This window comes from Eupeodes corollae, chromosome 1 (assembly GCF_945859685.1).
Source record: "Eupeodes corollae chromosome 1, idEupCoro1.1, whole genome shotgun sequence".
NCBI lineage: Eukaryota > Metazoa > Arthropoda > Insecta > Diptera > Syrphidae > Eupeodes > Eupeodes corollae.
This window is the reverse complement of record NC_079147.1, coordinates 14,141,596-14,159,717: the sequence shown is the minus strand read 5'-3', so window position 1 is coordinate 14,159,717 and position 18,122 is coordinate 14,141,596. Positions and strand designations below refer to the sequence as shown.

At 33.0% G+C, this 18,122-nt stretch overlaps 1 protein-coding gene across 1 annotated transcript in view; it reads right to left on the bottom strand.

The window, feature by feature from the left end:
* Positions 1-2,732: 2,732 nt before the first annotated feature.
* Positions 2,733-18,122, bottom strand: part of LOC129942680 (homeobox protein B-H1) — a 20,980-nt gene continuing 5,590 nt past the window's right edge. Inside the window, exons 2-3 of the mRNA XM_056051722.1 lie at positions 3,990-4,168; positions 2,733-3,536 (exon numbers count right to left, since the gene is read on the bottom strand). Of these exons, the coding sequence (XP_055907697.1) occupies positions 3,330-3,536; positions 3,990-4,168 (386 nt within the window). The 3' untranslated portion in view covers positions 2,733-3,329. The remainder of the gene's footprint in view (positions 3,537-3,989; positions 4,169-18,122) is intronic.

Here is an 18,122-nt window from a genome sequence, read left to right as displayed (position 1 = left end):
TTTTGAACTTCAGATACCTGTCAATAAATACTTACTTTAGGTTTTTATCTCTTTTAAATTTATGTTTTAAAAATTTGTGCCCAACACAGTTTTCGAGCTCTACAACTCTGAAAACGAAAAATAAGAACTGCAGCGATATTCAGTCTCATCTACTGAGCTATAGCTCAAGGCAGTGAAATTCCTTTAGATGATTTTCATCGCTAAGAGGCAAATCGCGTTTGGTAGGGCTTTAACATTTTGCCAAATTTAAATGTTTCTTCAGGCGTTGCTAGCTCTTTATATCGAAATATTCAAAATGCGACGAAAAAAAAGGAGACCCGTTTTCTATTCGGTCATACGTTTCGTTTTATTAAATTATTATATTGGTAGTATTAATTCACTATATAATTTTAAGAAAAGTCGCAAGGAGGTTGTCCAATTCATAAAAATGATCCACATCAATTTTTTTAAGCTTTATAAAATAACTATTAAAATGTCAAAAATTCAAAATTCGCAATATTTTATACCCTGTAAATTTGTATTCAGTAAAAAATTTCTTTGCAAAATTGCAATTAAAAAAATATCAGTTTAAAGCTTAATTTCACTTTGCAAATAATGCTATAAGTACGCGCTTTTCGATACATAAAGTTGACCGAACGCGAGGTGTTATTTAAAATGATGAATAGATATTAAAAAATGAAATTAACAGCATAAAAAAGAGCTATACACATTTTAATGAAAAAAGAGGCTGGGATGCGACCCACAATGATAACTTCCCATCCCATCTGTCGATTTGTCTTGGTTAAAAGTAGTTAGGTTTTCGTGTTTCGCAAAAAAGTTGTCATTTGAATCATTTTTATAAAAAAAATTTAAATTTCAAAATTTATTGTTGTCAATGAGTCACTTTTCACCAATTTTAGTAGCATTTTTTAAAAGTTTGTATTTTGTATATAAACAAATACAAATTGTTTGAATGAAATTAATTTGAAGTCGATATCTTCTATTGTTCACGAGATATAGAGAACCGAACATCAATTTTAACCAAATTTGCGTACTTTTTTTAAAGATATTACTTTTTATGAAAATACTGACCGTTTGATATTTATTTAAAAACTATTGAATGTCGAGACAAATATTTTCTGTGAGACAAAATAAGTTTAAAGCCAATATTTTTAAGTTTTTAAAAGATATTTCAGTTGAAAGTAAATTTTTGCTAACTTTTTTAGGTTTTTATTTTTTTGTAAAAAAAACTGCTGATTCGATTGCTCTCAAAATTTTATTTATGTTGAAAATGTTATTTTTAGTTGAACAAAATTGTTTTGGAGATAAATTCATTTTTTGTTCGTAAGATTTTGCGAGGTATTTGTCATTTTTTCAGTTTTGTTGATTTATAAAAAAAACCTTTAATTGATTTTTTTCTAAAAATATATTTGTTTACAATGTTCAATATAAAATTTAATTAAAGTCTCTAGCGTTATTGGTTCGTGAGATTTTTAGGATTAACCAAAATGTTCCCTTTTTTTTAAATTGCTATGTTTAAAAAAAACCATCTACTCAATTTCTGCATTATTATCTGAATATCAAAATTTATTTGAAGTCTGTATGTATACTGGTTCTTGAGCTATGGACGATAAAAAAAGCGTCGCGAAGATCAAATTAAGCATTAACAGACCGACAAATTCCACATCATATTCAGCGCAAGTTACCCTGCATCAAAATAAATCGAAACCTAAAGTCAAGTTTTTCGTTGGTGACTCTTAAAAAAAGCTTTTCCACTTCTTACCCCCCAAAAATGAAATCACTGTTGCATTGATTGATGAATTTTCTTCCGGCCCTAATGAAAACCATTCTGATGTGGATGAATTATCCGATGTCAAAATTTGTAAAGAAGTAAGTTCTGTAAGTGTTGTTTTCCGTACTAGTGATTCTGTTCCGCATTGTAACACATATCTTTCTCTTTTTGATACCGGTAGTCCGATAAGTTTCATTAAGCTTTCTAGAAAATAGGAATTTATGTAGTTCCGGACTCTTGTATTTCTTAACCAGTTTAGTTGGGTCGAAATTTTTTACAATCGTTTCAAATCAAACTTTGTCTTGTTCCTAATACTGAACCGAAACCTAAAATTGAAATTAATTTAAATTCAGATTCAAGTACAATAAAAATATCTGTGGGACGAAAAAGAGTTCTAAATTTTGTTTGTAAAATTTCAGTTTAATATTATTTCATGGAAGGGGTAATTTCGATAAGCACAGAACCTTCAGAGAAGCCTTCTAAAACACACTTCATTCCGAGTCACAACGTTACCTGAGGGCTAAAATCTTGAATTCTGTCATTTATACATTAAATAAAAAATAAATTGGGTGGCGCAACAGTCCGTTGTGAACCAGGGCTTAGTGACTTACAACTCTCAACCATTCCTGTGTGTGAGTACTGTTGTCAGGAATGGAAGGGACCTACAGTTTTTTAGGCCGAATCCGATCGGCTAGTTTGAGAAAGCACTTTTTCATGACAAGAATTACTCTTGAAGGATTCGTCAATTCCTCGCAAGAGGCAGTACCCGCAAACATTTTCTTTTTTTAAATTATGGTGGCACTAACCATCATACCACGGGTACTACTTCATTTATACATTACCCTCCGTATATTTTCCATTCATCGACTTGTCTCGATCAATATTTATACAATTCCTATTCAATTAAAATAAAACAAATGAAATCAGCTAATATCTCTCATATGAATCATATGGCGGTTCTTAAAAGAGCCGTTCTTTATTTATTTAATTTGTGTTGTTGTTGGTGGTGTATTTCTGTTAAGAAGAAATGGTCATTCTTGCGTTTGTTGCAAGAACTCTTCAATAAAGAGTGATATTTTCCTCTATATGTGTAAGTTCCAGAATCAGCATCCAGGGGAGCAATCTATGCGCAACTATGCAGCATAATGCTTCAATTATCCAGCTCTTTTCCATTGCCCCGTCGTCATGCTTTAGTTAAAGTCATCTCCAAGCCAGGCATTATAATTTCACCTTCTTTGGCTTTAATAGTTTTCGTCATTGTCATTGCAGTTAAAATCCATTTTATGTTTTCATTCAATCAAAGAAAATAATAATTCAATTTCTAAAAGCGCGCATCATTGAACCATATACCAAAGATCTTCATTTTGTATCTTCATTTCATCGGATCTTTTATGTTTTTTATATCAAGTATAAAATAATTATGGTTTTTTTCTTTTTAATGGCGCAACGTTATTTTACCCATTGACATAATTTTTATGTTTTTATGTCTTGCGTTTATTTTTGTTTTTAAGTTTGGTTGTTTGCTTGATTATTCAGCGAACACGCCAAATATGTTACTTCATTTTTGCGGACTATGCGTAGCCACAGATGAAGCTGAAGTTTCTGACCCATCGTGCATGGGTTTCTTCTTCAGAATACTCAAATCGTTTACGTTTTCCAGGAAGCTTTTATGAGCCGAAAAGACCTTAACGCTATCAAAATCCTTCTTCAATTCTTCAATGTCACGTTTTTGTTTGGCACGACGATTTTGAAACCATGTTATCACCTGAAACAGAAAAGAAATGAGGCTATTAGTGATGAAGCTTAATATATTGACTGTTAGAGTACTAAGAAGAGTATTATTAAAATGTGATTTCATGGAATTTAATAACAATTTGACCTATTGACCTAATATCACAAATCTGCTATTTCATTAGTGCTTTTGAAATGCTATCAAGAAAAGCTAAAGCTTCAAAAGACTATCTTTAAGATATTGTTAGAAAAAAACCTTAGATGAAAAAACTAAGACCTAGTCAAATTTCACAAAGATAACACAAATAAGCCTCTTAACTAGCTTTTTTCAACGTTAAACTACTATATGTTGGATGATCCAAAAAACAAGCTCCTTATCAAACAGTTCATATCTGCTAACATGATTTCTGATTGAATGGGAGTGCTTTTGGTCTTCAAATCAAAAACCGCTTAAATTAGAAAATAAGAAACTTTTGTTGACACCCACCTGAGCATTAGATAGTCCAAGTGCTGCAGCAATTTCATCACGATCCGCTGGTGACAGATACTTTTGATACAAAAACCGTTTTTCCAATTCAAATATTTGATGATTTGTAAAAGCCGTGCGAGACTTTCGCTTCTTCTTTGGCTGTGGGCGATTAGAGAACAGATCCAAATGAGATTTATCTAAAAAGAAAGAAAAATAATAATTTGTCTTTTAGTTAAGAAGTCTATTTTTCAAGCCTAAAGGTAATATTTGCTCATAAGTAGAACCAGTAAAAAAAAACACACACACAAAAAAAGATACAGAAGCGCCTCTCTTTAAAGAACACCCAAAAGTTATCAAAGAAATTATTCGATTGGAATTTATTGCCTACATTACTCGTGTGCCTGTCAGTGATAGCGTCCGTCCGAGAACTCGGCGGCAGAATCACAAAAGCAACAAATTTATACACAACAACAAAAAAAAACTTCAAATTAAAAATTCAAATAAGAAGTATCTCAAAGATAACAATAGACAGTAGCCACTTAACTCTAGGCCATCTTGTATACCGTATTCAAAATATTGGTTTGCTTAGTACCTACATATACACTTTTTCTCGGCTCTTAATGGCCAATCAATAAAAACCACCACAAAATAATAATAAAATAAAACAAAAAACACGTTAAACTTAAGTTAGTTGAAAATATAAAATTTAAATAACCAAGCCATCAATTTAGCCACTAATGATCCAAAACAAAAATTCAGATACCCTCTCTCATCATACACCGAAGATCGTGCGTTTTTTGGGTCAAAATTTTATCATAGGAATGATGATGCTTATACTTTTGAAACGAACGAGATTTTTGAATTTTATATCATTTAAAATTAGAAAGAAAAACTATATAATAAAATAGACCGCAACGACACAAAGACCAAAAAGAGATATGAATGACAATAAAACTAATTAATTACCAATTGATTGGATCGAAAAGCATGGGCAGATCTGTGCACTGAGAGGCCTGACTATGGACCGTAATGGTTTACAGGGCTCTTTTTTAAATTAGTTTGTTGTGCATCAACATAATCTTCTTAAAATGAGCTATGATACTCAAAAAAAGTATTTAATTTACTTTAAGTAACGATTTTTCTATAATATGGTTACTTTAATGAACTTTTTCATTAATGATACGAAAACCTAGATTCGCGCAATGAAAATGTTCTTCGACTTTAGGAAAACACTGAAATGAATTCCGAATCGATTGTTAAACTTAAACCTACTTGACCTATGATACTCAAAAAAGTGGTTAAATTGTTTTAAGTATCGATTCTTCTATAATATAGTTAGTTTAATGAACTTTTTCATCAATGATACAAAAATCTACATTCGCACAATGAAAATGTTCTTCGACTATAGGAAAAAACTGAAATGAATTCCGATTCGATTGTTAAACTTAAACCTACTTGACTTTTGATACTCAAAAAAGGGGTAAAATTGTTTTAAGTATCGATTCTTCTATAATATGGTTAGTTTAATGAACTTTTTCATCAATGATACGAAAACCTACATTCGCACAATGAAAATGTTCTTCGACTTTAGGAAAAAACTGAAATGAATTCCGATTCGATTGTTAAACTTAAACCTACTTGAACTACGATACTCAAAAAAGTGGTGAAATTTTTTTAAATGTCGATTCTTCTATAATATGGTTACTTTGATGAACTTTTTCATCAATGATACAAAATCTACATTCGCACAATGAAAATGTTCTTCGACTATAGGAAAAAACTGAAATGAATTCCGATTCGATTGTTAAACTTAAACCTACTTGACCTATGATACTCAAAAAAGTGGTTAAATTTACTTTAAGTATCGATTCTTCTATAATATGGTTAGTTTAATGAACTTTTTCATCAATGATACGAAAATCTACATTCGCACAATGAAAATGTTCTTCGACTTAAGGAAAACAATGAAATGAATTCCGATTCGATTGTTAAACTTAAACCTACTTGACCTATGATACTCAAAAAAGTGGTTAAATTCTTTGAAGTATCGATTCTTCTATAACATGGTTAGTTTAATGAACTTTTTTATCAATGATACGAAAATCTACATTCGCACAATGAAAATGTTCTTCGACTATAGGAAAAAACTGAAATGAATTCGGAATCGATTGTTAAACTTAAACCTACTTGACCTATGATACTCAAAAAAGGGGTAAAATTGTTTTAAGTATCGATTCTTCTATAATATGGTTAGTTTAATGAACTTTTTCATCAATGATACGAAAACCTAGATTCGCACAATGAAAATGTTCTTCGACAATAGGAAAAAAACTGAAATGAATTCCGATTCGATTGTTAAACTTAAACCTACTCGACCTATGATACTCAAAAAAGTGGTTTAATTGTTTTAAGTATCGATTCTTCTATAATATGGTAAGTTTAATGAACTTTTTCATCAATGACACGAAAATCTACATTCGCACAATGAAAATGTTCTTCGACTTTAGGAAAAAACTGAAATGAATTCCGATTCGATTGTTAAACTTAAAAAAATGCACAAAGCTTAATAAATACAAGCCCTTAACTGTCAAATAATATGGTTTTAAGTTTAAAACACAAAATCAAAAGCAAACGAGTTTGAGACTCTCTTATTCTTCAGATTTCTCAAGAAAGATAAATTGTCTAAGGCCCACGTCCGAAGCAAATGTTACCCTGTCAAATTTGTATAGTTTAAAGTGTATGTACGCGATGACAAGTTTGTTTGTCTTAAAAGCCTTTGAGTGCGTAAATTAAGCGGGGACATTAGAATTCAATAAAGAGAAGCCAAAAAATCAAACCATTGATGTTCGATTTTAATTTATTTTTATTACTAATGCGGGAAGACCAACAAAATACAAAGAAAAAACTAGAAGCTGATTTTCTTCTTGTTTGACATTTTTGTTCCCTTCAAAACTACATAAGCAGATTTAAAAAATTGATCTTTTTTGACTTTTAAATTTGTTGTGGTATATAACTGCATCGAATTATATATTTTTGATGGTACGTTTCTATGTAAAAATTCATAATTTCGATTAATAACCGTTTCATATAAAACTTAGCATAAAGAGGAAAAAAAGATATCGTTACCTAAGGTCTTTAAAAGGGTATCAGTTAATGAAGTTTATGTACCCATAGACCTCTTAGAAATCGGTGGAAGTGGTAGAGAAGCGGTGCAGAGATAAATACCTAAAAGAATAACAATCTAATACGATCATACGTCGGCAGCGGAGACCGCGTCGGTAGATGCTCTTTGATCTTGGATCATTTTATTCTTTTTTTGAGTTTCGTGCAAAGAAGCTGAAATGTATAATAAATTCGATAATAAGATATTTTATACAAGGTGTGAAATATAGTTTCTATAAACATAAATATATTTAAATAGGTAAGGTATATGCTATGCCTATGAGAGTATATAAAGAAGATCAAGATGAAGAAGGGCCTAATGGACTTTTTCGATTTCTAGTTTTCAGTTTTTATAGTTTTTTTATCAGTGGTAAATTTAAACGAGAGTTTTTTTTAAATTTTATAAAATTATAATGTTGATTGGATATTTGAAAATAGATATTATATCAATGTGACAGGTGTTTGATTATTAAAAATTTTAAAATATTTATTATAAGTAAGCACGCAACCTAAGATTGATTGAAAGATCGATTAATTGTTAAATTATAGAAAATCAGAAATTTGATGCGGATTTAAATTTGGTATATGTTACGTTAACTTTAAAAGAAGCTTAGTTAATAGTTTCGAGAAAGTTTTAAATTTAACAGAGAGAATACTCTTATACAACAAGTTTTGATGATTGTTGCAGTGCCTAACATACGTAGGTACCTACCTTAAGGTCAATTTGGTGTGAATTTGATTAATAAGTGGGAGTCTTTTATGTAAATTTAGACTTTACTTTGAGTTTTAAAATATAAAATAAAATTTAATTCAATCGGTTCAAGCTGGAGAAATTGTGAATTTTAAGTTATAAAATGTGAAACTAGGCTTTTTTGAAATTAGTTTTTTAAATCGACCCTGAAGCTGTTACGTCAAGCTCAAAATAGGTAGGTGATTAATTGTTTAGCTTGTTGTTTTGTACGGTTGAAGTTCAAGCTACAGGGTATATGTTTAAAATAATTTTGAAAATTATCATTTTTACCGTCACAGAGAATATAACGATTGTGTTTTAAAGCGAGAACGGTTATTTACAGAAGAACTGTAGAGGCAATAATTTAGTAGGCATACAAATTAAAAAATATAAGACACAAATATAAATCGAAAATATGTATTTTAATAAAGTTTATGTTAGTTTTGAAAGATAAGAAGTAATACAAATTTAAAATATACTTTGGAGAAAGTTTTCTAAAATTGTCAAAAATCAAAAACACAGGAGTACCTAATTACCTAATACAAAAACCAAAATATGTTAATGATTTTGAGTTTTTAACTTCTTTTTCACTATGATTTTTGAATTACAAATTTTACAGAATTACTTTTATTCTTTTAATTGTTTCAGAACTCGCTTTTTAAATACCTTCTATTAACATGTCTGAGACTAAAGAATGAAAGATATAAATTAAATATACACAGTTACATCCCAATCTATTAAATTTTATATTCTTATTTCATTCTAAACCAGAAACAATGAGACTGCTCAATTGATTTTTTTATTCAATGCGTTACCGAAACAGCGGTTTTTCTGTTAGTTTCGCTGATAGCTGTTCACGTTTAACTATTGAATTATATTTATTGAACTCCATTAAGTTACTTAAGGCTCCAAACTGAGCTCCAAACCTGCAAATGATGTTCAAAACATTGTATCAAAAAGTCCAATGGTATGATTACAGACAAAATACTTTGTCTGCAAATTATGTGAATTTTAATACCGGTTTATTTATTTTGCGGTTTCAAAAGGGCTGGAATTCGACATCTGTCAAACTTAGTTGTTAAACCTTTTTTTTCCAGTTGAAAGTCTGACATTTTCAAAAGTGGATTGCTCAACTATCGCACAACGCATAAAAATTGTTAAAAGCTTTTACAAAAATGGTTGAGAGGGGATCAATGTTTTCAAATTGTTTAACAACGCAAGCAATTGTAAAAATTGTGAAGAAATTTGAAGAGACTGTAAAAATTGCAGATATTGTAAGGCCTGAGCATTATCGTTTCGCTTATAGTACTGAAAATATCGCTGCTCTAAGTGAAAGTGTTTCCAAAGACTAGAATGTGTCCATTCCTCGTTGTTATCATCAAATAGGACATGTCTTACGGTATATTATAGCATATTTTTCTTTTGGACCTACACCTGCGCCCATATAAAATCCAGTTCATAGAACAGCTGAAGCCAGCTGACCGTTCACTTTTTCGTAGATAAGTCAAATAGGCAGTGGACTGCGATTTTTCGAACACAAATTTCTTCAGCGACGAAGCACGTTTCTCACATGGTGGGTAATTTAATAAACAAAATTGCCGTATTTGGGGTTTGAGAATCCTCAAGTAATTGAAGAGAGGTTATTACATCCACAAAAAGTCACTGTTTGGTGCGCTTTTTAGGACGGAGGTGTGATTGGACCTTAATTCTTCGAAAACGGCGCACGATGGAATGACTGTCACCATCGGTTCGGAGCGTTTTGGGCATATGATAATCGACTTTATTTTGCTTGCTATTGAAGAATACGCCTTGGAAAATGTGTGGTTTCAACAAGACGGTGCCACATGTCCCACAACTCGAGCCAATATGGCTATATTGCAAGAGACATTTCTTAACCGTTTAATTAATTATTGTGGCGATATCAACGAGCCACCAATATCATGCGATTTGACACCGCTGGACTTTTTTGTGTGGGGCTACACGAACGACTGTTTTTATAATGATATATTTTGAACTCTTGAACGCTTAAAAATCATCATTCGTCAAGTTATGGCTGAGATAACTCACGTTGTGATTATTTAAGCGACTTTTTAAGGAGGAATATTCTTATTTCTTCCAAAAACTTAACGTTCTTAGAAAAATGACAGCTGTGGTGCAATAATTGTAGATTGTTGCAGAGATTTCTAAAAAGTGTATAGGGTTTTAAAGAACAAAACCTATAAAACATTGACCGCCTGTTTTACTTATAGTCAGAGTCTTAAGGAACATTTTGTAGAAGCTTTATGCAAAACCATAATTTCTTATAAAAATCTGTTTTTCTATTTATAATCTTTTAATTTTTCTTTTGAAGTAAAAAAATGATTCGTTCAAAGCTATCATCTAAATTAACAATCCCATCACTCATGTTGCACAGTTTAACTGCTCGTTATTCACATTTAATAAATTAAAATCGAATTTCTTTTCTAAAAATAAAACTTCTCACATCATCATATTTTACGCATTATTGTGTGTCGCATAGTTATTTTAATTAATTATTAACATCCGACATTTCGCATTGAATCAGCATCGAAAAATGTGTATACACAAAACTCACAATAAGAAGTCACTAATTTGTCAACAAGTATAAGCGTATATTTTTATTATTATTTTTTAATCGTTTGGATTTTTCTAATTAAACTTGAGAACAATTAAATTTGATTAATGTCTTATGAATCGAACCTTGTGACATGATCCATAATGAAATTATGACACTGGACCACTACTGTACTTATTTGCGACTGTGACTGCGATTGTGATTGTATAAATAAATACAAGTTTTATAAAATGACATGTTGTGGTTGTAAGTTGGGTTTTTACAGTTCAAACATTGTATCGGAATTAACAAGGAACTTTTACGATCTAAGTATTTATGCACATTTATTTACATTTAAACGACATTATGACGCTTGCCATATTGTGGCATTTCATTACCTTGTCGTAATAAACTGTCATTGTACGCGCCCCGTTTGCCGCCTATAAATTTGTTAACTTAACGTTTTCTATGTAGTGTGTATGATAGTTATTAAAAATTATTTCTTTTCATTAATTAGAATCCGGAGTCCGCAACATATAATAAATTTATTTCATTAAGAAATCTACAGCACTTCCATACATAGATACATACTCGTATGTATATAGAGAGAAAGATACTTTTTTAGAATCTAGAAACTATGATTAATCGAAAACCGCTTAAGGTATTTGGTGTGGCGGTGTTGGTGGCGGCAACGATTGTAAGATTCCGGCTACCTGCAATTTAGTCTCAGGTAATCATAGAAAATTTTTCAAAGTCAAGATATACCTCTTTCTAATACGAGGGAATGTATCTATACGGTTGGGAAATAATACTTATCGCGTAACTGATCAGCATTAGAAAACCGATTAATAATTATTCATAGATACTCCAATGTGCATAATGTACGAATGTATTTTTTTAATGATTAGTTAATTGCCTACGAGTGAAAAAAAAGCTTTAATAAGAAATTAATTTTTAAAAGTTGATATTTCAATTTCGAATTAAAACTTTGTTTTTGATATTTTAGTGCGGTTGGTAAAGAAATAAGTTCTGATATGAAAATCCTAATTGTAAAAGGTGGTTAAATTTTATAGGTCGATGTTGAATGTGATAACCCCATTTAAATGTCAAGCTTTTTACTGAATTTCATTTGACATTTCTTAAATTCAAACTAATTCTATTTTAACCTTCGAGCAACGTTTTAGAATTATGCCAGCTTCAAAACTTCGTGATTTTTTCGGACAAATCTCCAAATGTGCGTAAAATCTGCAAATCGTAAAAATATTTTTGCAAACCGGATCTGAAGGAGACGTGAAAACACCAGCGCATGATCGTACAGCTCGTACTGCGTCTGTTCGCGATAATGCGGCTCAAGACCTCAACTTCTGGTCGTGCTTTAGAATTGTTTGAGAGTGGACTTTACTACTCAAGTCCAAAAAATTAGCGATTTGCAAGAGTTATTCTTTGTTTGATTTCAGCGCTGATGTCGTTGTCTGAGTTTATAGCTGTGCCTAGGTAGACAAAGTCTTCAACTCAATTAAAGTTATAGCTGTCTATGGTGACGTTTTGTCCAAGGGCAATAGGGCTTGCATTTTTACGCTGACAACGTGTATTTGAGGCATGATCTAAAGTCTATTGACCATTTCAATCGTCCCGAAGTCAAATGTCAAAGTGGTGGCAAGAAATAGCAACAGTGGATGATCAATGTTCAACTAAGATCATCTTCAGTGATGACGATACGGCACATTTTAACTTAAGTGGATAAGTTAATAAGCAGAATTGGCGTATTTGGGCGAATGATAATCCAAGAGTAACTGTCAAACACCAGTGCACCTAAAAAGAGTGACTGTTTGGGCATCATCGGGCCGAATTTTTTCCAAAAAAAGGCTGGTAAGGCAGTTTTCAGTGAATGATGTTCGCTATTGTGATATGATAACGAGCTTTTCATAGCCCGAATTGTAAGATATGGATGTGGACGATATGTAGTTTCAATAGGACGGTGCTACTTGCCAAATAGCTAGCGAAACTCTTTTGTCAGAATAATTCGATGCCCGCCAATATCAAGTAATTTGACATCGCCGGACTTCATTATTTGAGGTTATTAAAAAGAAAAGCTGTGTGTTGATGAGTCAGCAACTTAGAGTTGCAAAAGAAGCTGCCAGTGATGTGAGTAGCGCGCACTATCTAACAAAAACGACTGATTTTTTGTTTCCGAAAAATTTATCAGCTAAATTCTGAAAAAAATTGTTTCCAAAAGCATGGCGCATCTTATCTTACAGCGCTTAATGATGTAAATTCCAAAAGGTTAACAGTTAAGTGATTCCTACTTCGTCCATGCTATGTTAAGTCATTGGGTTATTTCGACAAACAAGGCAACTAAGGAAGCAGTGGAAGTCGATATAAAAACAAGAATTGATGACCGTTAGGTTAGGGTAGGTTAAAGTGGCTGTCCATGATAAAACGGACGCACTTAGGCCAGTTTACATACATGAATCTTGAGGCTTCCTCCTAAGCTCAATAGAGTCCTTTTAAAACGTGAGACGCTGATTATGTTGCTATGATTAAGATCGTTTAGATCGTTAAAGAAGAATTTTCCTAGGTAATTCTTGGTTTTTTGAGCTAGAGCAGAGTATGTACAGAGAAGTTGAAGAACTGTTTACTCCGCTTCCTCGTCCATACAGCATCTGCAAAAGTCATTTAAGAATACGCCTAACTGCCTGGCGTGCTTTCCTATTATAGACAGTGTCCGGTTATGATACCGATTATCAAGCTTTTATGCGATCTGCTTGGTGATCAGATAGCAAGCAACTTGAACGATTTAAATCTAGTGTTGGCCAGATGTTTTTCGTCACCTGCCAAGTGGTGATGTTGTTCTTAATACCGTCTTGCATTAACAACAATTTACAAGTAGCGATTGGTATGCCAGTGTGTGCCAAACGTGGTATGATGGGCTGTACCGTCACTGGCGACTTCATCTGTTCCAGTTACCTGGAATGTTTCTATGGCACGGCTCACCCAACAAAAGTAAATATTTAACTGCTGTGCCATCTTCATTAGAGATGATCGACAGTTATGGACTGCTATAGAGTTTGTTGTGACAGAGTCTAGAGATTTAATAGCGGCCGGTTGGAGAAAATACGGATATCAGATGTTGATATCACGTTTTATTTTAGCCAGAACAAGACTTCTTTTATCGCCAAAAGCTCCGCCTGGAACACGCTACAATGATTAGGAAGGCGGAATGAGAGACTTAATTTCAGTCGTTCAGAGTTCACACCTCAGCCTACCCCTTTTTTGTTTTTAAACTATCTGTATAAAAATGGATTGACTCATCTTCCAGGAAAGCCCAATTCTGCAAGAATGATTTGGAAGGTATAGAAATCTGGAAGTTTATGAGGAATTGCAGTTGCGGGACAATGTAGTCTGTGTGCTTTGGAATTGATTCTAAATACCTAAACATTACGGACTGGCCAATGTTTTTGTTAGTCCACTGCGACGTAGCTTTGAGGCGAATATTAGAGCTTGTAGCTATTTGATTGCTAAATATGTCAAGAGGTGTCAAGTAGAGTAAGGTGTCCTGTGCAGCAGATGGGGTGGGGCTCTTATATATAGGCAAGCTGAAGGTTGGCCTTTATTTAATTTGTCAAGGTTTATAGCTTTCTCTAAAGCAGTTCAACATACTGCCACACCGTTCATAAAAATCGGTCTGATTACCGACGTTGATTTACCACTGAAAGGGTTTATGTAACTCGTAACATCGATGGACATATTCCGGAAATCATATTCAAAAACTGAATGCCATGAAATGATCTAAATTCAAACAAAATTACTAACTTCTTCAAGCTCTTTAAATAACACCCGAAATATTCATTGAGTTCTGAAAGAGCATCACTTTCGTTATTAAAATTGATAACACCGTTTTTGAAATTTTTCTCCAAGAAAATCTCATCACTTCTTATAATTCAAGTTCATATGCTTCAGCACGCTGTTCACACAAAAAATTGTATTTAATTATAAAATATTACAAAACACATCACCCACTAATTTTTTAATTTTCCAACCGAAAATTTGAAATGATTTCCATCAACACATTATACATTTGCTAATACTGATTAATTCTTATACTATCCAACTTATCTCCTAGCACCTACTTCCCGACTATACGTTATCGCCTTGAAGAAGAAGGAACATCAACAAAACCCAACTCGAAACACTCCATTTTCTTGTATCTACCTAATAAACTTTAAAATCTAATTGCCCTGATGACAAGTGAAACATCATCAAAACGCAAACATGTTGCAGCAACATTATGTTGGTGTTTCGTATTTTTGATGCGGCTATAAATTATCACCCAAGTTCGCTGACAAATATATGAAGTAAATGATAATAAAATGATGTGATCATATGTGTAGTTGATTCCCTTTCTCCGTTCACTGATTGATATATCATTTTCTACAGCGAGCGTCTATTCCTGTGGGAATTCAAAAACACGAGTGTGAATTTTGTCAACATAGATTTTGTATCTATGAGTGCATATCTTTAGAAGTGGAACATAGTATCATGAGCTGTGAAGTTATTAGTCATTTATATGATGTTGCATCAGGCATCTTAATTTTATCCTATATAAATATTTCCTATATTTTTTTTCTGGATGGAGGGGAAAAATATTTTTTTTTTTTTTAAATAAAATTTATGTGAATGTTTTGTGTCATTAATTAGTTGGGTTGTAATTCGTCGTGTGTATAATGAGTTGTGAAGAGTTCATTAATCGTTTGCGTTTCAAAAACTTATATTATATCGACGAATTCTTACCAAAAAGAAATAAATTTACGACAGATGAAAAATAAACACATAAAAAGATACGAGAAAAATGCATTGAGGTGAAATTTTATTACTTTGTGCGGTGATGCTGATGCTGATGGTGGATATTTATGTATTAAAATTATAATGTCCGATGATAAAAATGAATTAAAATGTTTTATGATGGAAAATATACCTTTTCAATTAGTTATAGATATACCTACACTATAATATTTAAAATATCTGTGTGCTTTTTTTGAAGGGAATATACTTTGTTTTTAATTCTTTAAAAAAGTTCATGGTTATCTGACATCAAAATAATAAATCAAGAATATGTGCGTTGATCAATGTGATCGCTGAGGAAATCACTGAATTTACTTAAAGATATTATTTATACTCCATAATTAAGCAGGTGCGTTGCTCTACTTTAATACATTTTGATGATGTTTTACAATTTTGTCTGCATGGTGTTTTTTTAGCTGCATGATTATTGACTATTGAAACTGGAGACATCTAGGTAGGAAGCGAGCTAGATGGAGAAGTTTGTTGGGTGAGGCCTTAGTTCACACAGGACTGTGGGGCCACCGATTATTGACTATTGTTTGGCATATTGGGTATGTCAAAGAGTTTTAACATTTCTATTTATAAAGGCAGTAAAAAATTATTCAGAAATTGTGGAAATTACAAAGATCATTTCTGGTTAAATAGCTTCATCCACCGGTAAATAACATAAAATAAATCAGGTGGCGCAACAGTCCGTTAAAAACTAGGAACTATAGTAATTTAGAACTTTCAAATATTCATGTGTGCTTGCAATTTTGACAGGGATGGAGGGGACCTAAGGTTTTTAACTGAATCCAAATACGAAAAAATTGACTGTTTGGTTTGAATTAAACGTTTCTGTCAATATCATCGGTCCGAAGGGAAAAGAGCTTCCCTTAACTTGGATGTTGCCCAAAATCAAGTAAAAATTGAAGAAATTTTGTTCTAACAAGACGGACTTGTCAAATAGAACGCTGTAACTTCAATTAATAATGAAGTTTATTTGGTAATAACTTTATTTTCTGTAAGCTTGCCCTACCGTTCGTTCAACTTAAAGCCTATCGACTTTTTATTTTGATATTTCAATCTATTTGTGTGTGTCGAAAAGCTGCAATCTTTAGAGAATTTGTGTGTCGGTAGAGGCACTCCGCAAGTTGGTGTTCTGTCCCCTCTCCTGTAGAACATAGTGGTTAGCGAACTGCTAATATCCCTTGAGAGGGAAGGCTACAGAGTGGCTGCTGATAATGTTGCTATCGCCGTCCGAAGAGAACATCCTAATACACAGAGAGACCTCTTCCAAAACGCACTCAATATGCTTACTAGATGGGCTGAACACTTCGGACTTAGTATTAATCATCAAAAAACAGACCTCGTCCTTTTCACATGGAAATACAAGATCTCAGTAATTGTACCTCCTTCAATAAAAGGTGTACTACTAATTTTTACCAATGAAGCCAAATATCTTGGTCTGATATTGGACAACAATTTAAATTGGAAACCTTATATTCTGGAAAGGGTTTAAAAAGCTACAGTAGTTCTTTTCCTTTGCAAGAAAGCTATAGGAAGCAAATGGAGCTTTCAACCTCGCATAACCTTTTGGCATAATATAGATCGGTCTTTGAACCAATACTTATGTACTTGGTTACAGTATGGTGGACTGCATTGGAGAAAGTCACATGCTACGACAAACTCAGCAGAGTCCAACGCACTGCATGTCTCTGCATAAGCGGGCCATCGAGAATCACACCCTCATCAGCGTTGGACACTCTCCTGCATCTGACACCTCTCGACATCAGCAGCAAACAAGTGGCAGTGAGTACAGCTATAAGACTCAACGCGTCATCTCAATGGACCAATGTGGGGCACTCCATAATTTTGAACCTCTTTGGTTCTATACCAAAGTACATAGACTACACTATTCCAAAACCCTAATTTGGAAAAAACTTCCAGGTATTCCATCCAGAGATGAATGGGAAGACATAAAATTCCTTGATGGTAAAAGCATTCATTTTTATACAGATGGATCCAAGACAAATGAGGGAGTTGGTAGTGGTGTATACTTAGAAAAGCTCAATCTAAGCAACTTATTCCACTTAGCGTAGCGTCTTCCAGGCGGAAATGTTATCGATCAAAGAAGTTTTCTCCTGGCTAAGAGAAAACGTGATAGCAACTTATGATACCCGCATTTTTTCTGACAGTCAGGCTGCTATTAAATATCTTGACGGTGTCTCATCCAAATCTCAAACGGCCCTCGATTGTTGAACGTCTCCTATGGAGATAGCGCAGCAATTTAACATTCACCTCTGTTGTGTTCCGGACCACAGAGACATCACAGGAAATTGTAGAGCCGATGAACTCACTAATAATGGAACCGTCATGCCTATTTCAAATGAAAGGGAGAAGGTAGGTATACCGATAGCTGCATGTAAACTTCTGCTAAAAGTAACAGCTTTTGCGATAGCAAACTCTAGGTGGCACAATTTACGAACCTAAAGCGCTCTTAAGACTTGTTATCTGTTATCTCAAAGCAGTCTTCATATAAGCTCCCTTATAGGTGTCCTTAACGTGATACTGTCTTATAGGCAGACACCCCAATACGACACTGGCGTAGCCTCAAATGACTTCTGCAGGAGCTATATGGATGAAGAAAAAGAGGAAATCAATCTCTCACCTTCTTTGCACTTACCCTGCTCTTTCACTAAGACGCAAACTTTACCTCGGAGACTATTTTTCTGATAATCCCAGTGAACTAGCTAAAAAGGATATCAAATATCCTCTTCGCTTTATAAAAAGCTCAAAATGGTTCGACTAGTAAGAAGTAATTCTCTAGATTCATGTGGTATCAGAATCTAGGCCTTAGGCCTTT